Source organism: Monodelphis domestica, chromosome 3 (genome assembly GCF_027887165.1).
Source record: "Monodelphis domestica isolate mMonDom1 chromosome 3, mMonDom1.pri, whole genome shotgun sequence".
Classification (NCBI taxonomy): domain Eukaryota; kingdom Metazoa; phylum Chordata; class Mammalia; order Didelphimorphia; family Didelphidae; genus Monodelphis; species Monodelphis domestica.
This window is the reverse complement of record NC_077229.1, coordinates 171,337,155-171,364,913: the sequence shown is the minus strand read 5'-3', so window position 1 is coordinate 171,364,913 and position 27,759 is coordinate 171,337,155. Positions and strand designations below refer to the sequence as shown.

At 35.1% G+C, this 27,759-nt stretch overlaps 1 protein-coding gene across 8 annotated transcripts in view; it reads left to right on the top strand.

The window, feature by feature from the left end:
• Nucleotides 1-27,759, top strand: part of VPS13B (vacuolar protein sorting 13 homolog B) — a 1,055,144-nt gene that overhangs the window by 761,445 nt on the left and 265,940 nt on the right. For all 8 annotated transcript variants that reach the window (XM_056820764.1, XM_056820763.1, XM_056820760.1 and 5 more), the window contains one exon: nt 15,754-16,444. In XM_056820764.1, the coding sequence (XP_056676742.1) occupies nt 15,754-16,444 (691 nt within the window). The remainder of the gene's footprint in view (nt 1-15,753; nt 16,445-27,759) is intronic.

The following is a 27,759-nucleotide window of genomic DNA, read 5'->3' as shown; positions in this document are numbered from 1 at the left end:
CCCTTCATTTGTTCCTTCTATGATAGTGGATAGCCTTTTTCTTTGTGAGTCCCTTGGAGTTGTTGAATGTTAAGGCATTCACAGTAGACCTTCATATATTATTGTTGTTACTTTATATAGTATCCTTAGTATGGCATTGCTTATCTTGCCAAACTTTCACTTTTTCTTTATGGGACAAGATTACACATAATCAAGCCTCATCCTTTTTCATAAGATTTCACAGATTAATTTATATCCCAACCTGTTGTTGCCTTTGGTGATCAGCTCTCTTCATTTAGCAAGTAAGTAAATTATTTGCTAACTAAGTAGCTTTCTAGAGTGGAGCTCCTTGTAGCAATTAATTTATATTGGTTGAATTTCTTTATGAAACTATTATAGTCAGTTTCAATATTATTTCTATTATCCATTTCCCATTTTTTACTTTCAATGGCTTATTTAAACAATTCAGGATTAATTCTCAATTATATTTTATATTCGTTTCTCAATTATATTCTTGTTTATTGTAAATTCTGTTCCTAGTTTGTTCACAGGCAGCTATTGGATGACTCAGGTCTATAATGTCTTTTTTTAAAATCTATTAAAATGTAGTCAGTTTCATTCTTTGTGATGTTGTTTGGTGCTTGTAATGCCGAGCACCTACCAATAATTTGCTTTTTTAAAGAAAATGTTAGAGTACACATATAATCTAGATTAGATTATTTATCATCTCTAAGAGGGGGGAGGGAATGTAAGAAGGGAGACAATTTGAATCTTGTAATTTTGGAAAACATGTTTTCAAAATAAATTAAAAATTGTTATTACATGTAATTGGAAAAATAAAATATCTTTTAATAAAAAACAAAGAATGTTAATGATATAAAAACACAAGACTTCTATAAAATATACAAGTTTGGGGTCATTCTCATTTATTTCTATTGAACCACATTTTTCCATAGATTTCTCTTTATTCCCACCTTTGAGTTAAAGTCACCAAGTTTTGGAGTGAAATTGATTTGGTTGAGTTCATCATGGAATTTCTCTACCCCTTCATCCTCTGCAATTGATACTCACATAGAATCTTCAATTATTTTCATGGTGAACCTTTTACAAACACTCAGCATTATTACTGCAATGTGTGGAGACCAAATAACCTATGAAATAACTGTTTCTTATTGCTTTCCCATGCATTATAAAATCTTCTCTACCAGTACTTTTCTTTTCCTTTTCAATAAGTGCTTAAAAACATCCTTCTACTTAGTTATAACTTCCCTCTTTCTAATGATTTCATTTAAAGAAAGACTATCAAGATTGGAATAATTCATCTTCTCTCTTACTATGTCTACTTACTGGACACTGGACAAATATTTAAAATTTTGAATAGTAATAGTCAAATTAAAATTTAGTGATAATCTGAAAACTCTCTGATTATCAATCATCTTCTGTTACATTTCCTACTCCTCTGCTACCATTACTGCAGAAGTAGGAACAAGGGCAATTTTTTCTCCCATTTCATGATTTTCTATGGTCAAAAAAAATTTTTTCTTAGCAAATAATCAAGTTAGTCTCATTATTTTTTCATGAGTATCTAGACTGATGTAGGAAAAATATTCCTGGGCCCTACTTGAAGTCTTTCCATCATGGTAGAACCTGCCAGAGCCTGTAGTCCACTGGCAAAGCCGTCAAGAACTGAGAGTCAACTTCATGCCAAGATGAGGCATTGGAAAAAGACTTCCATAGAGATAGAATGATATTTCCATTTTAAAAAATAGAGCTGGACTGAAAGTAAAGGTGCTGAGTTCAATTATAAACATGTTTGGCATGAAGTAGGACATCTAAGTGAAAATATCTACTAGCTAAATATGTTCTATAAGGATTTAAAAGTCTTCTGGTAGACCTCAAATTTGCCTTTCCTGAACTCCCAGCTACTCATACACTTCCTTTCTAAACTACTTTATATTCATTTTGTATGCTTTTGTTTGTACATGTTGTTTTCTACACAAAAATGTAAACTTTCCAAGAGTAGAAACTTCTTTAACTTTTTCCTTTGTATTTCTAGAGCTGAGCACAGTGCAGGGGCTTCATAAATGCTTTTTGATGATCCGTGGATGTTTTTTTTACCCCCCTTCTCCTTCGTCATATCTTCCTGGTAACAAGGGAGAGAATTTTGGATTTTGAGTCACAGGATCTTGATTTTAATTATGGTTCTACTTCTTAGGACTTATTTAGCCTTGGGAAAATCAGTTCCCTTCTCCAGCCTTCAGTTTCTGCAATTGGAAAATGAGGCTGGAGGACTTCTAAGGTCTCTTCTTAGCTAAAATTGATGATCCTATGAACAATATAGATATAAAACAAAGGAGATAAAACAAAACATAGACTCAGCACTCAAGGAATTTATACTCTACAATGTGTTTCCAGATGGAGCATAATATAAAGAATGAAGTGAAGAGGAAAGAAAAGAGGCTAAGTGAGTTTCTCTGGGAACATTTGAGAAGGAAGAGAGGGATTAGAAACAACTAAACAAAGGGAGGTAGCCTCAGAATAGAATCTCAAGGGAAACTTGGGATTCAGAAAAGTAGAGAAGAAAAGTGGAGAGTGCTGTTCTGCTGACCAGAATTCATAGAAGCAACAGTTGACATATTGAGCAGAAAATAATGGTTCAATTTGGCTATGAGAGAGAATGTGTGATGGGATATAATTTAAAATAACACTCTAGATTTAAGCTATAGCCAGATTCTGAAAGTTCGTGTAATGCCAAGCTGGGGAGTTTATATTTCATGCTACAAACAGTGGAAGTTACTAAACATTTTTAAGCAAAGAAGAGACATATTCCAACTGGCATATTATTTTGGCAGTTATATGAAGGGTGTTTTGGAGAGGAGAAGATTAGAACCAGAGAGAGCAATTGAGGCACTAATGCAACATCTAGAGAAGTGGTAATCAGAGGCTTAGAGTGGTGGTATTGTGAGTGCAGGAAATGAGACTGATGATGCAAGAGGTACTATGGAGACAGAACTCGGCAACTGATTGAAAAGAGGAGGTGAAGGAGAGAGGAGATTCAATGATAACCATGATTGCAAACTTGTGTATTTGGGAGATGATAGTTTTCACAGAAAGGGGGAAATTTGGAAAACCCTTTTATTGTTAAGCTCAAAGGTCCTGGACCTTCCCATAGTAGCCAATCCTGGGAAACCCAGCCATAGCCCTACCCTAAAAGGGTCCCACTTGACAGAGGTTTGCCTTTTAGAAGTTACAGTGAGCTTAGAAGTACTAAATTATTGACACAGATTCCCCAAATCACTACCGTAAACACTATTTGCATATGCCCAGTCCTCATAGTTTGTTGCTTTGTCAGGTTATCAGCTTATAACTTCAAAAACTCTAAAGAACATTAAGAAACAGTACCATATTCCTTCATAAATAACATTACAGGGGGCAGCTGAGTGGTTCAGTGGATTGAGAGGCAAGCCTAGAGACTGCAGGTCCTGGGCTTAAGCCTGGTCTCATACACTTCCTAGCTGTATGACCCTGGGCAAGTCACTTAACCCCCATTACATAGCCTGTACCACTCTTCTGCCTTAAGCAAAGGCAAGGGTTTTTTTTTTAATTACATCATTATTAGAGTAAAAGAGACAAGCAAAAAAAGAATAAACTTATGTTAGGCAGTTGCTAACAAATCAGAAATAGCATCCTTTAAGTTTCATAAACTCATAGCACAGCCTGACTAAAAGTAATGTGATTTCTGAAATAAAATAATCCTTGATTGTAAGTTTTATGGAGGTAGAATGGTAACAGTACCCACAAAGTGCTTACTACTTAAGGAACTTTAAAATTGAAGTTCTTTAATTAATATAAACAGTGACAAATAAAATTCATTATTTAGAGCAATGGGTTGATATAAAATCTTGAAAACTAACAAAAGAATTTTGAAATGACAATAATTAGTAAGGGTGACAGGGTAACAGAAATCTCTCCCTAGATTTAAAGTAATAATGTAATTTTTATCTTTAATAGTGCTGTAATGTTATGAACATATTTGTCCTTCAAAAATATATTGTCCCAAGCTATTTTGAAAACAATTTTAAAAGTCATCAAAAACTGTGGATACCCTAGACTGAATAAAACTTTTTTTTGTGCACAATAATAATGATTACTGTTTACATAGCACCTTAAGATTTGTAAAGTTATTTTTACCTGTTACCTCTAATAATAATGATAATGGCTTTTGATCATTGTATACCCCAAAGAGATCAAAGATGGAGAGAGAAGGTTCATATGTACAAAATTATTTATAATGGCACTTTTTATTTTAACAAAGAACTGCAAACAAAAGTGTGGGCCTTTTATTTTGGGTGTGGCTGAACAAATGACCATATTTGAATGTATTCTAATATTATTATGCCATATAAATTTTGATAATTATGGATCCATAGCAGACTTTTATGAATTAATTCAGAGTGAACCAAGCAATACCAGGAGAATAATGTTGTATAATAATGTAAAGTATTAGAACTCGGAAAAAATTCAGTGACACATCATGACTTTAGAAAACTTATGATAAAACAGGAATTATAGCTGAAAATTAAGACATTTTCTGATAAAGCCAATGCCTTGATCTGTTTTGCTCAACTAGTTTTATTTATTATACAAAGTGAAGCTTCTTTGGAAGGTTATGGGTAGCAATAGTGATGCAGGAAAAACAAAGAAAAGAAAGTTTCAATGAATTAGTTTTAAAAAACCCTACAAATATAAAGAATCTCAGGAGAGGATACAATCCTGTTAGTTCTATTCAAAAGGATCTGTGATCTCACTGATCCAGGTGTTCTCTCCAGTGATGCAGAGTATAGCCAATCAATGCCTGCCCGTCTTGTGTGACTCTTGTTGATATATTTACCAGAGCTCACCATTAGGGGTTTGTTCAGTGTGCTAAACATTGGCAGGGTGCTAGGGAACCACTCTGGCTGTCTTCATGGCATATGTGACTTGCCATGTGACCAGCACAGCTTCTCTCCATGTCATCATTATTTAATGACATCCTAGTCTCCTGCTTTCAGAGTTCTCATTGATTATGCCTTGTAGTTGTTAACTTCTGCAGGATGATCTTTTTCAGTTCTTCAGAGGCACTGATTTTCTATCTAACTGTTATGTAGCAACACTGGAAGAATTTAAATATTGAAAATGTAGGATTTTGCTTTTGTGGGAAGATTAGGGGTCAGTAAGGAGCTTCATAGTTTTAATCCTCTCTTCATCCTGTTCAACACTGGGCCCCACGTGACCATCTCTGGTGTCTGCCTCAAAGGTGGAGATAGTTGGACAAGCTATTTAGAGTGTCCCTACAAATGTATTTTGAAGTCTGAGCAAGTGGCATTCTTCATCCATTTGGTCTTTCCTATATAGACAGACCAGATGCTTTAAAATGAAACTTGACAGTATTCTAGAACTTGATGCAATCAGTACAAAGTCACCCCCAAATGAGAGCACCTGGGGGATCTCATCAACTGCAGGGAATTTTTATCTTTAATCTAGACTCTGCCTTGGATTTCTCTGACCGTTAGCCTTGAGAGTAGACCCTGCTTCTAGCATGAATTCCACAGCCATCATTAAAAGGGGAGCATTCCTTGCTTCTGGAGACAAGGCCCTGCCATCTCTTTCATGCTGACAACTGCCAACCAACTGCCACAAATAGGTCTGGTGAGCCAATCTGTAATAGCAAAGGAGAAAGACATGGAGTCCAGCGAGGCTTGGTCAAAGCACCGCCTTCCCCCCCCCCCCAAATCCCAGAGGGGATAGCCCAGAACCCTGTGAATAGCACTGCCCTCCCAGGCTGCCAGCCCACCTCCCACAGCCTTCATCCGAGGAAGCAGCTCTGAAGAGGTCGTGATGATCATAAGAACAAACCTTTATATACCTCTTTCTTTGTACCAGGCACTGTAAGAAACACTTTGCTGTTATTCTCTCACTCAATGCTCACAATCACTGTGGGAAGTAGACCCTTTGTACAGATGAGGAAATTGAGGTAGACAGAGGTAAGTCACTTACCCAGGGTCACCCAGCTAGAAGTGTTAGAGGCTGGATTTCACTTCAGGTCTTCCTGATTCCAGACCCAACTTATCTGCTGAGCCATCCAGCTTGTAAGCTAGCAACTTGCTCTAAAGAGTGTGAAGCCCCTTCCATAGCCACAGCTAATGAAGAGCCAGAAAACTTTCAGCGCCATAGGCCTTTAGTGCTATCAAATGGCTTAATGACAAAAACAGAGGTTTTTCTCATAGGAATTAGAGTTTAAATGATGCCATCCATCTCTTTTGCCACTGTAAACTGGGGACCACCTATAACTTGAAGCTTAAACCTCCTCTTGGATTACTTCCTCCATTAGAAAGTGAGCTCCCTGAGAATAAGGACTTTCTTGTTCTTCTATTTGTCTTCCCAGTGTTTGATATAGTAACAATTAAAAATAAAGGCTTTTCCACTTATAGATTAATTCCTTATACATCCACTAAATGTTCTAAACATCCTTTCTTCTGGTTTTTTACAAATCTTTATCTCTGCTGAACCAGTGGTATAACTATATATCAAAAATGCTGATTTGGGGATAGCCCCCAAATGCCAGAGTTTATTTAGCCCAGTACCTGGCATACTGTAGGTAATGCCACTTGACTGGCATTATTTTTTCCCCTGCATGTTAAGATATCCTCTGTTCTTCATAGTGTTACTTGGTACTTACTAAGTCCTGCACCTAACCAATTCTTTTTTTTTCCTAGTGTTTATGACTGAAAGACATGAGGTTTTTATATAATCTACAAATTTGGGGGCTCATTCACTTCTTTTTTATCAAACATTCCTTTTCCATATATTTCTCCCCATCATCACCTTTGCATTAAAGTAATCAACTGTCAGTATTTGTATAATTCAACCTGGAAGATCTTATCAAAATTCTAATAATTTCTCTTAAGTTCATCTGCAGCAGTTCTTTTCATGGCTTTTACAAATACTCATCATTAGGACTGTAATATATGATGACCATATGGTCCATGGAATGTTTTTTGTGGCCTTTGGGCTAATGATAAAACCTATTCTAGTTTCACCTTTCTTTATACCTCTCCAAGGAGTTACAGGGAGCCATCCTACCATTTAGCAGCACCTTCTTTCTTTCTTCTGGTTTTGTTTATAGCAAGAATGTCAAGACCAAACAGATTTGACTTCTCCAGCAATATATATATCCACCACATTTAGAGTACTACCAGTCAACTGAATTTCTTGACAGTCTAAAATTTCGTGGTTCTTTGTACCTCTTGCCCCCTTTCCCACTACTCTGCCATTGTCACTGCAGAGATGCAAAAGATCCATTTTTTCTATTTCTTGGTTTCATGATTTTCCATAGACAAAAAAAAAATCATACCAGGTGGCCATAGTTAGGTAGGTTGGGCCTCAGAAACAGATCAAAGTCTTTCTAGCATGCTGAGCCTGCCAGTTTACACTTCACTGGAAAAACATTTTGGAGTCTAGGATCACCTGTGTGCCACAGTGAGGCATGGGGGCAATACTTGGTAGAGGACTTTTGTTGTCATTGTATTCAATTTATTACATAGCTTTTTTTAAAAAAATCTATGTGACAGACTTCACAATTCCATATGTATTCCTTATTTCTCTAGTTTATAAATCAAGATGTTTGTGGGTTTTGGTATTTGCTAAATACATGATAAAAAGAAATTTAAAATTTAAATATAAGCTATATGTGGTTTTTATGATTAAATTTATAATGTCACTGTTGCATTTTTAGGTTTTATTCTTTTGTATCTAGATTTGAGTTACTTGAGAGACTACTTAGGGAATGAGACTTTAGTGTGCTAAGTCGTATAGCATAGTGATGAGATTTGGTCATTTGAAGAAGGGTAGCCAAATTGAATGTCTTTTTTCTCCTTGTTCCACATGCATGGAAATGACCTAAGGAAACATGCATATGGGACCATTTGAACAGAGACTGAGAGGAAAGGTTCTATTCAGTGACAGAAGGAAGGCTATTTTGCTCACGTAGTAAAGACTTACTTGTAGGAAATGAAACAATTTTTCTGGTGTTCTGTGATTATCTCTTGGGGTGCCCTTGAAATTCACCCCACAAGTTTTTCCCTGCTTCAGAAACTGACAGTCTTCAGTAATCAAAAATGTATAATGACATGTGTGGAGCTATTATATGTATGGCCTAGTGACTAAAGTGAGGAGAAGAAACAGTTACTACTACAATACAAAAGAAGTTTGTGCAAAAGATGCTTCTCTGATTCATCTTGCCATTGGTCACTTTGCATTCCTCTGCCTGCCTATTCATGTAAGTTTTAAAATAGCTGGTGAAACTTGGTAGATAAGTGGCATCTGTACATCATTTAAGTCCTGTGGTGCCAAAAGTTCACCAAAGACTATCATCTCAAATTTTTACTGAAATATCATTTAGGAAAAGGTATCTATTTGAACTGAAAGAAGTTTGAAGTTCAAGAACTATTAGTCTATTTAACCAAAGGAATATAATAGAAGTCAATTTGTGTAATGCTGTTAAATTGCTAACTTTTAACATTATTAAAGCAAATACTTGGATGAATCAAAAGTTCTTGTAAGCCTACTCTTAAGCCATCTTAAGGATAAATTCACACACAAAAAAAATAATTTATCATGTACTTTGGAAAAACTGATTTTGTTTAAAAAGCAAACTTGATTTTTAAAAATTTCCAAGAACTCTACATCAAGGTTCACCTGTATGGTTTACCTCACAATTCCCTCAATGTTATATGGATACATATTTATGGGTTTCAGTAGGGATTTTTCAGATAGGGACTTGTTTACTTTTTATCCACAGGAGTTACCTCTGCAATTCAACTAGAATTTTCCTATCAAAGATTCATACTTGTAAGTTTATAATTGCCAGTGGGAAGCTTTCAGATAATGTGGACCTAGGCAAAGGGTCACTGGAATATTTAATGAACATATTCTAGCTCAGCTTTTCTGCAAAGGCTCAATTCAAACTCTTTTTGGTGATTTGTGCAGCCAGCACAGGCATAGCAAACTTTCATGTGCTTCAGGTTCAGAGCTGATCCCATCTCAGAGGAAGTTTATGAGAGAGGCTGATACGATACAGTTGTTTCTAGTAAATTCAGAGGAGCTCTGAAGGAGCCAATCCAAGTCACTGAGTAGAATTCTATGAGAAACAGACACGGAATTTAGACACAATTGTAAACCCTGGTATAATGAGGACTTGCAGCTGATTTAATCCCATTGAAAAATTTTAAGCAGCCACAGGGCAACAAAATGCTTTCCGCATTGACAGAAATGGAATGAACCTTGAATTTTAGTGAAGTTACCTTTAACACACAGTAGCTACTTTGTTTTTAAATAGTTAACAACATGACAATTTTAAAGTTGATCATCGTTAGTTTCTACTGTAAAGGCATTTCTTATGATGAAAAGTCAAATATATGTAAACTAAATTGTTTATTAAATTAGTCAAACCAAAACTAAACCAAAAATCTGTAAATATCATTCAGATTTTGCCTCCAAACTGAACAATTTGTTTCCCTTTCATTTTTAAAAAGAAGTTGCTTCTGATGTAAGGCCCTCTATACTGTTTCATTCCAATGTTATTTTTTCCCCATCAAAATACCCCAAAAATAGAACTATGTAACCAAAAAGAGAACAAGAACATGCTTGGACTACAGAATTATATATTCAAATTTTTTAAAAATTAGAAAACTTTTTATCCTATATTTTTAGAGTATGTATGTTTATACATTACATGTACAGATATTAATCAATCCAGGTTATTTCACTATATGAAAGTGAATTAGGTACCAATACTTTGTAAGGTGCTGTACAAAATAGTAGACTTTCCTGGTTGGTTGATTTACCACTGAAATTAGTAAAACAGACCAAACACAGACTACAATAAAACACAGAATAGACTGTGAGATGGCCTATTGTTTCTATTAGTGCTGTTAGCACTGATCCAATATGTGAATATTTGAACTGATAGTTAGTAGGTAGTAGTAAGTAGCCTCTTAATGGGACTTCAAAGAGCCAGAAAAGTTAGCTTATGAAAGGGGGAATTTGAAACTGTGGTAGTCCTTTTTACCATCCTATCTGTTAGGCAGTGATGGGTATCATTAGTTCTGCTCTTTTGCATAATTACTATATTATTGTGAAAATTCTCTTTTACAACCAACTGGGAATAATTATGGTATATGAGATCATATGTAATATTCAGCTGAGAGAAATACAATAAGAAATACAGCCTTTACTTTCTAACATTCAGAGTGTCTCTGTATATAGAATAAAGCCTCTTTCTTCAGTTACAAAGTTGAGCCTGTAACAATAAAATAGACAATTCAATTTAAAGTATATTTGTTCTCCCCTCACGATTCCTTTTTATTTCAGTTTGGATACTTGCATGCTATTAAGACTATCCTCTCCTAGTATATGACAAATTCATAATTGCTGAAAAAGAAGGTGGGAGAATGAAGGGATAAAAGTTTGTACTGTGATGATTACATCATTTTAACATTGACACCAAGAAAAATATATCTGGTTTCTTTGCTTAACAAAGGTAACTTATTAAATTAGAGGAAGGTATTTCTAATTGTCAGAAAGACTTTGGGTTTATGTTGTGTTAACAGTATAGAATTTGCCCATGTTAATGGAAGACAACAAAAGACAGTAAAAGACCCTTTTGAAGGATAATAATGGAGCTTTGTTTGCTAGTGTTTTGACTTTAGATGTTTTGATAATGGATCACATAAGCTTCTTCAAAATTGGAAAGCATCATCTTTGTCATCCTTAAAAGTCCTTGGCTTTATTCTCTTATGACAGTTGATTTGTAAGTGAACATGATGCCTATGTCCATGAAAATATTATATTTTAAGCAAGAGCAATAAAATTAGGTCAAATGTCATAGTGATGGACCAGATGTGATTGGCACTTTGATTCTGTGGTTTCACACTTGTGACTTTTTCCATAATTTATGTAATGTTGAAAATGATCTCATGATTGGCTGAAGATATTTTGATCAGCATTAGAGTAACTATTGCAGTGGAAATATTACTTCAGTGTTACCATTATATAACCATAATTATAATTAGAAGTTGGAAAAAGTATGCAGATGGAGTTATGTTTAGTGTATATAATTAAGTTTTTAGCAAATAAATGGAAAAGAATATGAACAAAGTATTGCTATAGGACACTTAAATATTTTGTCAGCTGCAGTAAAATAATTATATTAATAAGATTAATTTTTGGCAACCCCTAATACATTATCCATTTTTCTTTAAAAACTCAATCCTTTTATTTGAAATTTTTATTGATTAATGAGAATTGGTTAGTAAACAGTCATCAGATTTCTCTTTTCCTCTACTCTGAGACTACTTAACTGAGGATAGACATATCTTGGAAAAACATTTAATTAGTTTTATTGGGGATTTTTCTCCTATATTTCTGTTCATTGTCAGAATATACAAGTACCATCCCAGCCTTCCCTTTTAGACATATAATGTACCAACTGCCCATGCCCTTCCCCATTCCTCACTCCCACCCTCCAAAGTCCAAAGGTTAAACTGGTAAACTCACCTATCATAGTACATGAAAAGGAAAAATTAGCCATAGTTCCCTAGTTACTAGGGGAGCTTTCAGCACCTTTTCCATGGTGGCTAGTATCTGTAGGCTTCCTAACCCAGGAAAGGATGGGAAAATGCACTGAAATGATCTAAGAAGTAAACTATCAGCTTGACATGTTTTCCTAGCTATTGAAAACCTCCTCCTATTGAAGCCCATTGACAGGGAAACTGTAGAATTCCTGCAGTTTAAGGACCATCTGGTTATGCTCAAAGCCTTAAAGCTGTTATCTCCGCATAAAATTTCAGAGTCTTATACTTTTTTCTTCGCCAAACTATCCATTTTTAAGCCACAAATATTTTTCCAGGCCTTTTAGATTTTATCTAAAAGTATATTTTAACAGTATCTAAATAGTTCTTAAACAATAACAATTTATCTTGATAGATGACATGCTGTGTTTTTTCATTTTATTTTAATTAGCTATTGTGGAACCAAATTCTCCTTTGTTTTAGCCCTTTGAATACTGTTTAATTACAGTTATCATGCCAGATATCTTAAAGGTTATTTTACCAATACAGTTTCATTTAACATAAGCCATATGGAATCAATAGCCCAGTTTCCTAAAGTGAATGCTTGGAAAATCTTACATTCATATGTTAAGAGTACACATCCTTTCCTCATTAGTTGGAAAGTACAGCGATTTTGGCACAGGTTCTGTGTGGAAGCATTGTGCAGCTTTTATATGGATTTTGTTTTTAGCCTTTGATGACACTGTTTAGAATAGGAAGTATCTAATAAGTCAAGCATTTTGTCTAATGTGCTGCCAGTGTGTTTAATATATGCCTGGAGGTCTGAAACATTATCTTCTCCACTACAGTAATATGCATTTAATTCTCTGAAAGCAGAAGGTCGAACTTTTAAAAGGGACTCAAAGTACATTTTCAACTAGAATAATTTAAAACATATGGGAGAGGGGACCAGAGTAATGTACAGTTGGTTTTTATGGTTTAATCATGATCATGTTAATGCACACCAGTAGCTAATTAAAGAAAACTTTTATTGTTCATTTTAAATGGGTTATGTAAAGAGTAAAACTGATATAACAAATACTGCCCAATGATAAATGTTTCTGTTATAGTCACTAACAGAAAGCAAATATTGCTGTTTTTGACAACTTAAATTATTAGTCCCTTTAGCCTATAGTAAAGCAAAGGGTCGTTTTAAAGCTCTTTCATTGTGAAGTTTTCTTTTTCCACAAAAGAATGGTAAATTGATGCCCAAGTTTATGGCCAGGCACATTTAATTAACTGTAAAACTTTACTCAATAGCTGGTTGAGTACTCCTCAGTGTAACAGATATATCTGCAGTGCACTAGTAACACATCAGCAGATTTTCAGTACCTGCAGTGTCTTGAAAGTTGGTGGCTTATTTATTTAAATTATGAAAATATTATTTCTGCAACAAGGAAAAATGATAGAAATCTCAGCTTTGAGCAAACATTTTTAGAAATCGGGTTGTTAAGCCTGGGTATACCTTGATTTAAAAAAAATGAAAATCACAGCCATTCATTTCCAGATGACGGTCAAATTCTATATTGCTTGGAATTTGACTTTGATATGTTGCCATCTGACTTCTGTTCAGTAAATAATATGCAATCTGAGGTAGTCTCCACATTGCTTTTGCTACTTATTTATTTCATGCTACCAATTAATTCACTTAATAGCAGCTAGAAATTAGTAACATGGCCATAACATTTTAATAAGTTTTTAATAGTGATCTACCGTAGCTGATGTTAAAAAAAAAAATGCTTAGTCAATTGAAATGGGCACTATTTTATCTACAGATGATTGGTCCTTCCATGTTAACCATTTTAGGGAGCTCTCAATTCACTTTAGGTAAGAAAGAGATTATATCAGGAGTTCTGAACATTTTTTATATCATGGACCTCCCTGGAAGTCTAATTAAACCCATGGACCCCTTCTCAGAGTAATGTTTTGTTTTGCTTTTTTAATACATAAAAGAAAAAGCATAGGATTGCCAAGGATACGAATTATATTTAAATTGTTATCAGAATATTTTTTAAGTTTTCTAAGTTCATGGACTCCAAGTAAGGACAGTCTAGGATTATCAATTTTTTTAGTTTTGTAACTAAACCTGTGATTTTATTGCAGTAGCGATCTCTCAGATCTGCACCTGCTCACTAATTTATATAATCTTAGAAGTATGAGGCACCAATGAACAAAATGAGTTGAACTCAAATGTGCCCTAAGAAGCTGGTTCTCTATTCATTGTTCTATGCTGCCTTAACCAGCAGGAGAATATTTAATACTGACAGCTAGTTGTATCTTTTTTAAAACCATTATATATTCTTGTTTTTCAATTAATGAAGCAATTTTCATTTTATATGCCTCAGAAGATCACAAGATTTGACTAACTGGGGTTTGCTATAACATATAACCCAAAAGGATCTTTTAGTGTGAAGAATATTTCTATAATTCAGGGTTCTATAAATACTTCTATTGATGTAGCTTATACACCCTCTCTAATAACTTGTGAATGGTCAGGTCTAAAAAACAATTTATCACCTGGACCACAAACACAACTACAGGTACTCCAGATTGATGATAAGACTTATTGTTCCTTCCCAGAGGTGTAGTCTCTGAAAACTCGGGTTCGCTTGCCTACCACAGTGAAACCAGGCTTTAGGTTATTAGTGAAGAATACAAAGTTTTAGTCTCTTCAAATACAGACATCTAAACCTTTATCTCTTGAGCCATAGCTATTGTTCTTTACATAATACTTACTTGAGAATTAAGGGCTAATATTATATAAGGAAATACATAATGTCGGTTTTGAAAGCTTAAAAAATCAGTGACTTATCATGACTGATTTTCTTATTTTTACTTTTGTTTTGTTTTTAAGGTTATTTTAAAATATTTTTCTTTTTGTTAAAATACAAAAAATCCTTAGTCTTCTAACTTGAAAACAAAATGCCTTTCCTTAGAAGTATTTCTTCCTAAACCAGTTAAGCATAGGAGATTTAACTTATTTAACTTTTCTTATACTACTATTACACTTCTCCTTTATGGCCTAAAAGCTGTTTCATATTTAAGCCCTCAAAAAGCAAGTTGTTTATAATTTTGAGAGACAGCATGTGAGTCAGTCAACAAACATTTATTAAGCTCTTATTAACCACAAACACTTGAGCAAGGCATTTAGATTACAGATAAAAAAGTGAGCAGCACTCCTGCCCTCCAGGAAGCTTACATTCTTTTAAGGAGATGCAGCATATTCACAGATAATTATTACAGAAAAGACACAAAATAAATAAACTAATTTGAGGTGAGGGAAAAAATAGTGAAATTCTGGAACTTGAACAATGCTTCTCAAGTTGGGACTTGGAAACCCCTAGAAGGTGGTGTCTAAAAGCACCCTTGTCAGTGAGGTGTATTGGCATATTGCTTCCTGCATTACAGATGTTCACAGGTCATGCCCAGCCCAGCCCTGCTTCCTTTCCTCTCATAGTTATGTGAGGGCTTGTTTAGAGTAGAAGTGTTAGAAATGTGTAGAGGGATAGAAAAGTCATGGAAAGAGAAAATTTGAGAACTGACAGCACTGAATAAGGAAAAATTCAACTTTAAATACTAAATTTTCCTTTGATAATTGTTTTAAGTACCTATACTAATTTAAAGAATATTTCTAGGTATTGATATATACTATTTATACTTGATACTTAATATTCTTTCAGTATGTTTATAATGTGGGAAAATGAATTTTCACACACACGCTTCCAACTCACCTTATAGGACAGTTTTATGTTATAAAATACTTTAATATACTGTTGCTCACAACTTAACATAAGCTACTTTTGTCAAATAGTTTATTCTTCTTAAGTAGTACAGCTTCTCCTGGATACTGTTTTCTTTCAATTCAGAGGATGAGGGATTTAAATTCCAAATTGTACTTTAGAGACCAGAAACCTATATTTCCTCATTTCCCTTTATGTATTTTTTTTGACCCTCTAACAGACATCTACTGTGTTTTCATGAGGGATGATGGCATTAGAAGTTGCATTTGGCAGATTATTTTATAATTCCCTTTTCCCCACCATGCTTAGTATAATTGTTTGCCAGTCAAGTAGAAATACTTTTTTGAAAATAACTTATAGAATGATCTTAATATTTTCCTTTATAGATCTCCAAACAAGAACAGAAAAATATGGATCCATCTGATGGGGGTATGGCAGAAACGTCTTCCCGTTATAGTGGAGCACAAGACAGTGGCATTGGTAGTGACAGTGTCAAAATTAGAATTGTTCAGATAGAGCAACGTAGTGGTGCCAGTCAGCATCGAATTGCCCGTCCTTCCCACCAGTCATCAATTGTGAAAAATCTGAATTTTATTCCCTTTGACATATTTGTTACTGCAAGCCGAATCTCTCTGATGACCTACTCTTGTACAGCTTTACCTAAAGTAAAAGCACAAGACCAGAATGATAGTGAAAAAGTCAGCAAGAATTCATTCAACCTACCAACAACAGAGTCAGAAGACGTTCCTCGGCCCAGCCACACTTGCATTTCTAAGGTGACCGCAGATGACCTTGTAAGCAACAGCATTTCTTTCCCTTCTGGAAGAAAAATGGGACTTCTTTCATTAGAAAATCTTCATTCATCCACAAGGTCTTCGGCTAGACAAGCCCTTGGCATCACGATTGTGCGACAACCTGGACGAAGAGGAGCTGGAGATTTACAATTAGACCCATTTGTGTATCTCGTGGTATCCCAACCTTCTTTGCTGCTTAGCTGTCACCACCGAAAGCAGAGGGTAGAAATGTCTATTTTTGATGCTGTGCTTAAAGGGGTAGCCTCCAGCTACAGGTGTACAGGTAAGAGCTTTCACATTTCCAATGCTTTAATGACTACTACAATGAAATTACTTTTAATTTCCAAAAATTTAGGATTGATCAAACAAACAAAAATAGCTAGTAGACCAGAAAGCATTCCTCCCTTCTCTCCCTCCCTATTAAATTCATGTCTCACAGCTGAATCAAGTTTAAGAATACAGAATAGTTGAAATATATTAACATTTGACCTTGGGGTCCTAAGTTCTTGCTATAAAACTAGACATTATATTTTCAGGACCAGAAAAACCAAGAGCTGTATTGTTCCAGTGTTTAAATAGAAAAAGAGAATCTTAGCAGATCCCCATTAAGTTAGCTCATAAAGCTATTTCACATCTAAAAACACATTTTTTAAAATAAATATAGCTTGTCAAATTAAAGAAAAACCTCAAGAGAAGTGATAATTCTGTGATATTCTCATTTCCTATTTACTTATTATTATAAAAGAATCAGGGAGAGCTCTAATTTAGACGATCTAAAAATCCCAATAAGTATTTCAGATTTTAAAACAATGGAAAAAATTAAACTACTTTAAAATGACCCTGCATTATCAAATCATTTTATTGGGTCTTGTGACTCTCCAAGAAGTGTTAATAGGATTTCTAGTATATCCTCAGTACACTATTTTAAAGTCCTCTATTCTGTCAACATTGTGGGGAATACAGAAGTCATTCCGAGCTTGTTTCCCTCACCACATTTGTATACAAAGGCATCTTTTTCATATGAATGTCATGTGTTAATCTCTTACTAAAATTTAAACTTCTTAAGGATGAAGTCCTTAACCTCCTATTTGTTTCACCTTAAGCCGTTCTGCCACAGCTTAAATACTGTTTAAATACTGAATCTTCCTTCCCTGAACTCTTATTTCCTATGGATTTAATTATCTCTATGCTGATGCTTCTCAAATCTATTTATCTAGCCCTAACCCTTCTGCTGATCTCTATTCTAACTTCTACAGCTGTCTATCAGACATCTTGAACTGGATGTCCCATAAATATCTTAAATTCAATACACCTAAAAAGGAACTCATTTTCTTTCCCCAAAAATTTCACTGTAACTCTAGAGGGCATATCAGCTTCCAAGTACCCCAGATTCACAACCTAGGTGTCAGTCTTGATTCCTCACTATTTCTTTCCCCTTCCCTCCCAATAACCAAAAAAGGTTGCCAAGATGCTTTGATTTCATTTTAGCAACATATGTTAAATGTGTCTCTTTCTCTCCTTTGGTATTGCCAACCCTTGTTCATGTCCTTACTTCCTTAAACTTAAACTCTTGCAATAGCCAGCTGACTGCCCCACTATCTACAAGTATCTCCCCCACTCCACTCTAAAGCATCTTCCATTCAGCAAAGTGATTTTCCTAAAGGGTAGGTTCAACTATGTTATCTCCCTCTCCCCTACCCCTTCACCAACATACACGCAATAGGCCACTGATTGTCATTTCCAGTTTCAAATACAGAATCCTTTCTTTGGTATTCAAAAGCCTTTTATGATCTACCTTACTACCTTTCCAATCTTCTTATCACACACACACACACACACACACACACACACACACACACACACACCATCTTTATCATCATTACATTCTTATATCCAGTAACATTGTTCCATAAAAAAAAGCCATCTCTGGCTATGTTCACCCATGGTCTTGTATCTAAGGAATGCTCTTCCTCCTCATCTCTGCCTTCAGGCTTTCTTACAAGTTCCCACCTTACTTCAGAAGCCTGACCCAATACTTCTTAATTCTAATACCATTACTCTGTTGCTTATTAATGTAAAGAGAAAAAGGGTTTGACTTGATTATTTAAGAGTTTGGTCACCAGGAATTTAATTAATTCCAAAGAGATATTCTTTACAATTTCATTACAAAATGTAGAAAGAGTAAAGTAAGAAATCAGAGAGAGGATAATAAGTAATTTACTCTTGGTCCCTGGCTCAAAACCAGGACCAGGATAGTTGGTCCTTAGCTGGTCTCTGCAATGCCAAGGACCTGGGGAAGTCTCTCCTGAGGCTGGTCTCTTCAGAAAATATCCAGGAAAGAGCCAGCTTTTTCACTCACCACATGTCAGTCCAGTCAGCAGATTCTTCTGCCTCTCTTCACCAGCCTCAACTCAAAAGCCTGAAGAATTGAATTCTCACAGGAAGTTCCACTCCAAGACTCCCATCTCCACTTCCAAAAATTAAGAACCGCCCCCTCACCAGAAGTGACAGCCCCTTTTAAAGACATTTTCTCTTGCATCACTTCCCCTAATTCCACATCTACCAATCATAGTTGATGCTCTGCTCTAGGACTGCCCAGAAGACAGTTAGACGATTCTGATTTGTTACCCACTATTTCACACGTGGGTCACCGACCTCCCACTAAATGATTAAGTGGGATGTTTATACCTTTAGTGATTAGATCTAACATGGACAGATCTTCCTACTCTACTTTAAGTATCATCTTTGCACTTTTTGTGATTAAATCAAAAAATAGGCATATAGGCATGTTTCCATACTTAACTTTTAAGTAGGGTGTTTATATTTATGGGGATTAAAATCTAAAAATAGACATGAGTTAAAATTTAAATCTTCACAATTAGGGAAGAGCTAAATGCCTTCATTGTTACAATCAGGGGAGAGCATTTCCTATTTATGTTTTATAGAGTGTGTTCATACATAGCTGTTTTAATGCCATTTCCTCCATTGTGAGCTCCTAAAGACCAGACTGTCCTTTGCCTTTCTTTGTGCACTTAGCACAGTGCCTGGCATAGAAGAGGTGCTAAATAAATGCCTATTGACTAAATAACTACAATTTTCCTATAGCTAAAGAGCACTTTTTTTTAACATCTAGCTTTTATATTGATTAAGCACCTTCTATATACAGTACAATGAGAAAATGGGGAGTGGAAGTCTGATTATTGCACTCATAATATCATAAGTTGACATAATATAGCAAAAAGAATCATAATACATGAAAAGTCCTTAAGAGTGATAATATCAAATGCTATTAAGATCAGAGATAGTAGGATTATTGACTGAAAAGGTCTAGAAGACTTCATGAAAGAGCTGGCATTTGAATGAGGCATTAAAAGATGTGTATAGAGGCAGAGCCAAGATGGTAGAGTATCTGGGAGAAATATAGCTCAGTTCCTCCACACATATAGCACCTCCATGTAGATATGGAAAGTGCCCCTAACAAGATTAGGAAATCTAAGGGAAAAAAAGCACAGTCATTTTTCCAGCCCAGGTGAGCACAAGGAGACAGAGAGAAAGGTCTGCGGACACTAGAAATAAGTCTACCCAAGAACAATAGCAGAGAGGCTGTGAAGCAGGGCAAGAAGAATCCCAAATCTAGCCAACAGGGTTCCAAGCCTGTACATAGAGCAGGAATAGATGTCAGTTGGCAGCTTTGCTCCTCACTACCCAGCTCCAAGTGATGGCTCCAGGGCAGAGTGACAAAGGAACGGCCTCTAGATATGGCATTCTAAGGAGAGGAACACTTGGAGGCCTCAGGATGTGTACCCAGCAAGGAGCAAGGTCAGAAGCATCAAGCACTTGGGTGCCAGAGTTCTGACTCCAGGAGCATACTGGGGTCTCAGTTCTTACCAGCAGTCCAGCAACAGAACAGAACTGGGGCAGGAATTCCAAACCATAACGAACCTGTAGTGTCCTCCTTCTGAACCAGTAGAGCTTTTCAGCTCTCTGATAGTAAGTTGAGCAGCAAGGTATTGAAGCTCCATCTGGGGCAAGTTCACAGATGTGCTGCCCCAAACCTGAATCAGAAACTTGCAACACTCAAACCCAAAAAGTGAAAATTAGACTCTGATCTGCATCAGGCTACCTTGGGAGCACTGAAATCTTGTATACATGGCTCTTAAATGCCCATTGGCTCTCTTGTCCCATGGGTAATAAATTTCAGAGTCTCAATTCAAATTTAGTTCTCCTGACTCTTGGTTCTAAGGGGTTTTTTCCAGTATACAACACTACTTCAAGTTCAATATAACTTAAAATTTGATCCTAGAATTGCAGTGAAGAGAATACTCTTAATTTCTGCAGAACCCTGCCTTAGCTTGAACTGATATAAGCACAAAGAACACCAAGGCCTTGTGCTCTTTGCCCACTTCTAAACTGACTCTTGCCTAAATATCCTCTTTAATAACAAGGAGTAAGCTGAAATTCTGGAGCCTGGCCCTAGATTATATGAAACAGTGTCCTTAAGGCAGTAAGTATATTCAGAGAATCATAAAATGTTATAGTTTAAAAGGAATCCCAGAAATCATCTATTCCAACTCATTTTCTTAGAAAAATAAGTTAATAAATTCTTTTTTTAATTATTTCTTATTCTACTACTGTAAACTATAAGAATAGAAAGATTTTTAGCTTAAGCATGAGGAAATGAATATTTTTGTATCTGAAATAGTAATGATTTTAGATATATTCCTAAATCCAAAGTCAAAGAATATTAGGATTTAGAAGAGATAAAGAGAGATCACCCAATCAACAAGAACATCTCTAGTACATTAGACCCCATTCTTTAGGACCATGTGTGAACTTTAACACATTGTCTATTTTGCCTATTAATAGCCAGAGTGGTAAACTCTTTGCTACAACAGACTTGAAATTAGAGTTCTGTGTGCTGCTGTGTGACCTTAGATAAGTCATTTTGCCATTTGGAGCCTCAGTCTCCTATAATGTGAAGGGGTGTGACTAGATAACTTCAAAGGTCCCTTGTATTTTTAATGTCTTGGATAGTGCTGATTCAGTTCTATTTACCTTTCACTGGGTTTCTTTTCACAGTCATTTTATGGCATTCCCCTTTCTAACCACAAATGCATCTGCTTGCTGACATCTTTATTTCCTGAATATTCAAATAGACATCAACACATGTTATTGGGTTTTTTGAGAAGGAAAGTCAGTTATTTAATTTTGGAAGACCTTTGAAAAGGCCACATGTTAGCAGAAACCAAGCCCAGGAATGAGAATCAGAATGCTGGGTTCTTGTCATCATTCTCTGCCCTTTTAGCTATTTTATCTGCATAAAGTCCCTTAACCTCTTGGGATTATTTCTTAAACCATCAAATGAGGGGGATGGGGCCTAAGTAATCTGTGAGGTCCCTTCGAGTTCTAAGATACTGAAATTCCATAATCAAAAAATTTTTAATCTCCAAATGTAAACATCCCCTACGAGTTTTATAGTAACAGACTGTAATAATGCTTTTTATTCCAAGAATATATACTGTTATATAAGGGGGAAAAACAGCAAAGACAATAAAGGGTTTATGAAGAAAATTCATCATTCTTCCTAAAATGTAATCTTGACAAATTTCCGATTCATAATAGATAATGTCAACATAGAATCTAGAAACCCCAAACTTGTGGCCTAGTGGGATCTAGGAACCCCAGGTTTTGACCCTGTCACATGAGAGTTCCTCCAGAGGGAAAGTCCTACTTCATGCAGTGAAGTTTGGGGTTTCTAGGTTCCATGTTGACAATAACTATGCTTTGATTCATAAATTGACCCCCCCCCTTGTGTGATAAACTGATAAAACTTTACTAATTTGTATCTCAAACTAGACAGAATGGGTTTGCAGTCTTCATTTCCTGTTACTTGATTTTTTCCTTGTTAAAGTTCTTATCAATCACTTTTCTCCTAATCAGTTAATGTAATCAATGTTTTACTATTTAATGTGGCTTCACAAAGAGCTGTGTTCTAGCCAAGTATAAAATACCTGCAACCATTGAACAAAATTATGTATCAAATGTATTACTTACTGACTCACTGCAGTTATCTTTCAGTTAAGCAAAATAGCAGTCTACCACATAGATATGTCATCTGGCACAATAAACAAAAGGGCCCTTAAATGTGATACTAGTGGTTGACTTTTGTTTTCCTGGTTACCATGAAACAGAAAGAGATTTCAGAAACATTAAGTACAAAAAAAAACAAAAAAAAACACTTTTTTCTCTACCTCTGTGGCAGTAGGCCAGTAGCAATTTTAGCACATACACATGGGGATGTGTGATGGTCCTATTTAAGACACTACTAAAGTTATAATGAGGATAATGGCATTTCCTTTTTGAGAAGGATGGGAATGGAGAGATGAAATTGTTTTTCAAAAATAGTAATACAATGTGACTTGTAATATTTTGAAGATTGTTTTCTATGCAAGTCATAAATTATTATTGCATTTGCTCATATTCTTTTATATGGAAATCATATGGCAAGAAAAATTAAACATACAATTTTGTTTCATTCTTTTTTAAAAGACTATATAATCTTAAAAGAGGCTATTGACCATTATATTGAGTTCATCTTTTTTACAGAAATTTCTAAGAATTTTATAATAAACTAACCTTGATTTTATAAAGGAAAAAGTTGAATCACAGGAATATTGAAGTAACTTGCCTCTTGTGAGCCATCTTACCCAGAAAAGTCACAGTGAAAAATTGGGATTCTGAGACTACTGTGATAGTGAATCCCAATCTTCATCAAACAGCTGAAAGTGTCTAGTCAAGCACAATAACCTTTTCCTATTCAAACATAAACTTTAGAGGACTTGTTGCCTTGTGAAGACTCCAGTTCTAAACCAAAAATGGCAAATTTGATCACCTTACTAAGTCTTTTCTCTTTGTAACTTATGCAAGTTATTATTAATGTCTATGTAACAGTTACAGTCTTGAAGCCTCAAATTTAGCCAGATCCAAAGAGCCAGCTCTTAAATGTACACCTTTAAACAAGTAACCACTTAATTGAAAATTGAAAACACAACCTCCTATTTGTACATCATTTCTTTAGGTTTTTAATACTGAGTACATAGCTGATCCTAGTGAAAAAGTAGTAAAAAATATAGCCATGGTGAAATGTGTCAGATCAGCAGCTTTTTTTAAAAGCACCTGTCATAGTGCTATCACATGGCTTTCATAAAATCACAGAAGGGAACTCAAGAACATCCAGTCCAACCCACAGACAAAGTAATCTCCACAATCCAAGACAAACGGGTGATCATCCCTAGGCTCAGTATGAAGAATTTCAAAGAAGGAGATGTCGCTATCTCGGGCCACCTGTTCTGCTTTTAGATAGATTTTGTTAAGTAACTCTTACTGACATCAAGCCTAAATTTACTTCTTTGCAACATCCATCTATTAGAGACAGGTAAGTGGCTCTGTGGCAAGAGCACTAGATTTGACATCATGGGTACCTGAATTCAAATTCCCCCTCAGATACCTACTTGCTATATCTCCTTGGGCAAATCACTTAATCCTTGTCTGTCTCAAGTTCCTCAGCTGTAAAATGGGGATTAATAGTAGCATGCTCTTTTATCTCCCTTTCTTTCCTTCCTTCCTCCATTTCTCCTTCCTTCCTTCCATTGCTCTTGCCATCTGGGGTCAAATAAAATAAAACTAAATCCTCTTCTATGTGATAGTTTTTCAATTTCATTAATACAGCTATATTTAACTCTTCTTTCTCTTGGCTAAACATTTCTAGTACCTCCAGCTTAGCCTCATATGTCATGAACTCAACACTCTTCTCCATCTTCTCTGAAGTTTCCAGTTCATCAGTTTCTTTCTTAAACGGTGTTATCTAGAACAAAATACAATATTCCAGTTGAGGTCTGACAAGGCTAGGAATAGAATGGGGTTACCACCCTCCTATACCTAGGATCTGTGCACTTCCTAATACAGTTTAAGATTGCTTTAGCTATCTGGGCTGCCATTTTGTACTACTGATTCATATTGAGCTTGTAGTTCACAAAAACCCCAAATCCTTCTTAAAACAACTGTTGCCTTATCCATAATGTTCCCCTGTCTTATGTTTCATGGAATCACTTTTTTCTACCCAAGTTCAAGACTTTACATATATCTCTATTGAATTTTATCATTACATTCAGTCCATATGCTGTAGCCTGTAAAGATACTTCAACAAGATTTTTATATTACAGAATGGATCACACAAGAGCATCCTCACAGAAAAATAATATAACAAATAATAAACAAATCTTAGGTTGCATTTTTTAATCAAAAGGGAAAATGAATGCTAACATATGTCCTTATTTATCTTAAATATGCAATTACTGGAAATGGTCTTTCAGTTGTAACTTTTAAAATATTCTGTATTGCATGAATGTTAAATATCTCCTAATTCACAACCTCTGCCTTTCAAAGTCTTTCTCATCCTTTAACATCCTCTGATTTATAATCTTCATGACTCTTTCCCTTGTAACCCTTACTAATAAACGCATTGATGATGGAACTCCATCGTGAATCAATTAACAGACATTTATTAAGTGCCTTTTATTTTGTTAGCACTGTTCTAAGCATTTTTGATATAAATTCAAAAGCCACACAATCCTTTCCTTCAAGGAACTTATATTCTAATGTAGGGGGACCAGGTAAGTTTGGGTTTAGGAAGTCATTGGGATGGTGAGTGGAACCTTGGAAGAGTTAATTAGCATTCTATTTCTTATATTATTGATTTGATTAGTTTCTAAAGAAAGAGATTGAAAGCCTAAGGTGGAGTTTGAGGGCATATGTGCGGTGGCAGGACAAATGACTGAATGACAGGGGTGGAATATGAAGCATTATAAGAGGCATCTAGATAGAGTTGGGCCATTATGACTTTGTAGCTCATATATTCATCAGCTATATCAGCACAGACTCCAAGGCAAGAGTTCCAAAGTTGAGTAAATTAAGTCACCCTTATAATTTCTATAGGTTGAGTGTTCTGAAGAGTAGATTATTATGACAGGTAATCTGGGTTCTAAAAGGCATTGCCAGTAAAATGTAGGTCTGGAGGACCTACAAAGCTGAAAAGACTTCCAAGTACCAATCCATGCTCGTTGTTGGTGAACATCTTGGCTAAATCAGGTAGACTTATCACCAAGTTGGCTGTAGGTTGATAAATTTTTTTTTTTATCATAACCAATCTTTTTTTTTTATTCTGACCTTAACAAATAAATACCACTTTAAATCAGCATTTCCATTTCCATAATAAAATAGTAAAAAGAACATAACTGTAAATCTTTTACCAGCTTTTTTAAACTATGTAATAAATTCAACCTGTAGCTTTCATAATTATCCTACCTGTCTTTGCTTCTTTCTGTTCTCTGCATTTACCAAAGAAGTCTCAATGACTCTTTTTCCTAAAATTTCTTTCCTCCATTCCTTCCCTTTTTGCTATTCTCTATTTTCTCACAACCTTCTTCTTCCTCACTGAGGAAAAAAAAGAAAAGGAAAAGCTAAGCCTTTATAATAAATTTGCATAGCAAAACAAATTCCCACATTCATAGTGTCCAAAAATGTGTCATATTGTGCATCTAGAATTCATCCCCTCATCTTCTGTCTGTAAAGAAGTAAGTAGCATATTTCATAATCATTCCTCTGTAAATGTAACTGGTCATTTATTACCTTTAATCTGAGTTCTCAGGTCCTTCAGAGTTGTTTTTCTTTAAAATATCTTTGTTGTTTATAAATTGTTCTCCTTCATTCTGCTTACTTTTTCCTTTATAAGTTCATACAGATCTTCCCAAGTTTCTTTAAAATTATTTCATCATTTTTACAATAATATTCCATTACATTTGTATACCATAATTCGGTCAGCCATTCTTCAATGATGGATCATTCTCTAATTTCCCAGTTCTTTGATATCAGAAAAAAAGAACTGCTATGAATAATTTTGTACAAGTATGTCCCATGTGTGATATGTAGATAAGTGGCAAGTTTTTATTAACAATTGTTTAAAAACTATAATGTATTTTAAATACAAATGATCACTTTTGATTGCCTTTTTATGCCCATTACATAAATATAATCTTTATTGCTTTTCTATCAAACTTGAATGAATATAATCAGTGGATTAACATAGATTATTTACAAAAGAAAAACAACCCAACATTAAAATATTTTTTTTAAACCAGTCTTTTTCTCTTGATGCTCCTCCTATCTGGAACACTCTAACAAAAATGATGTTTTCTGCCAGTATCTTTATATGTAGCAGCTGGATTATTGGCCATCCTCATTTAAATAAAGATGTATGCAGTTGTTTTTTAACATAATCTTATTAGTTGTGTTTATAAATATTTTTAAATCGGTATTTGTTTTGTTTAAGGTAATGTAGTCCAGATTTGTAGTTGCCTCATTTCTTGAATATGCTGCCCAAGGCTGCCTCAAAAAATCATTTTTCTTCTTGTTTGTTTGGGGGTTTTGTTTGTTTTCAAAGAGGTGACTGTGCCATCTGGTCAATTTTGAAGGAGTTGAACCGTCCTTAGGGTGTGTTTCTAACCCCCACATTCCCTCTGCTTATACACAAAGAATTAGTCCAGGATCTTATAACCACCAACTTATTCGTATATACTGATAAACACTGAGGAAATTTCATTTCTAAATGTTTGATTCTATCCTCTTGCTTCCCTCTTTCCCCTCTTCCCCCCCCTTTATTCTCCTCTTCATTATCAACTACAGAAATAAACCAATGTTCAGGTGAAATAACACCTGATGGTGAGAGCAGTTTTCTTTGCATAAGATATCTGGAGTCCCAAGATCCAGTATCTAGGTTGTGTACCCTCTTTATACATATTAAGATGCTACATGTTTGTAGATATAACTTTTTATTCTTTTACTTAGATAAAATGTTTTCAAATATATGCATGTGATTGACTAAGGCAGTCATGACCTGAGTAAAATCATTCATTCATGGCCCAGTTTGAACATGTGCAATTGCAGTAGTTGGCTTCTTCATTCCTGTTAGGAACAGGACTACAGAAAAGGTGCCAAACATTTCAGTAAACGCACAATTGAACAATCAAAAACTGGCTTCTTACACTTCATAAATCATAACTTGATTTCATTTAGAAATTGTAGCTATTAAAAAAAGGATTGAATTACACTTTTTTTGGAACTGAAGGTTTTACTAATATGCCTGGAAGGACTTAGAATTAACCTCTGTGTTGAATGCCATAAAGATGAGGACTTGAACATATGTGTATAAAATTGGTGCCGTCCCATGACCAACTTGTATTCATTTATATAGTCCATAAATATGTAATACAAGTACTGTATGTTTATATACAAATACATGCACACATTTTTGTTCCATTCTTCCCCCCAAAAAGTAATGCAACTCTAATTAATGTTTGTTGATTGATTGACTACCATTATTACTTTGATGAGAAGTACCAAAGAAATGGAGTCTTTGGAGAGGCCTAACCACTTGATCACTTAGAGAGGACTGTATGGAGAAAGGTTGGAGCAGGAGGGGCTTTGACATGGGAGGGAAGGAGCTTAGAGCTGTCAGGACCTGTGTCTAGATCCAGATCCATT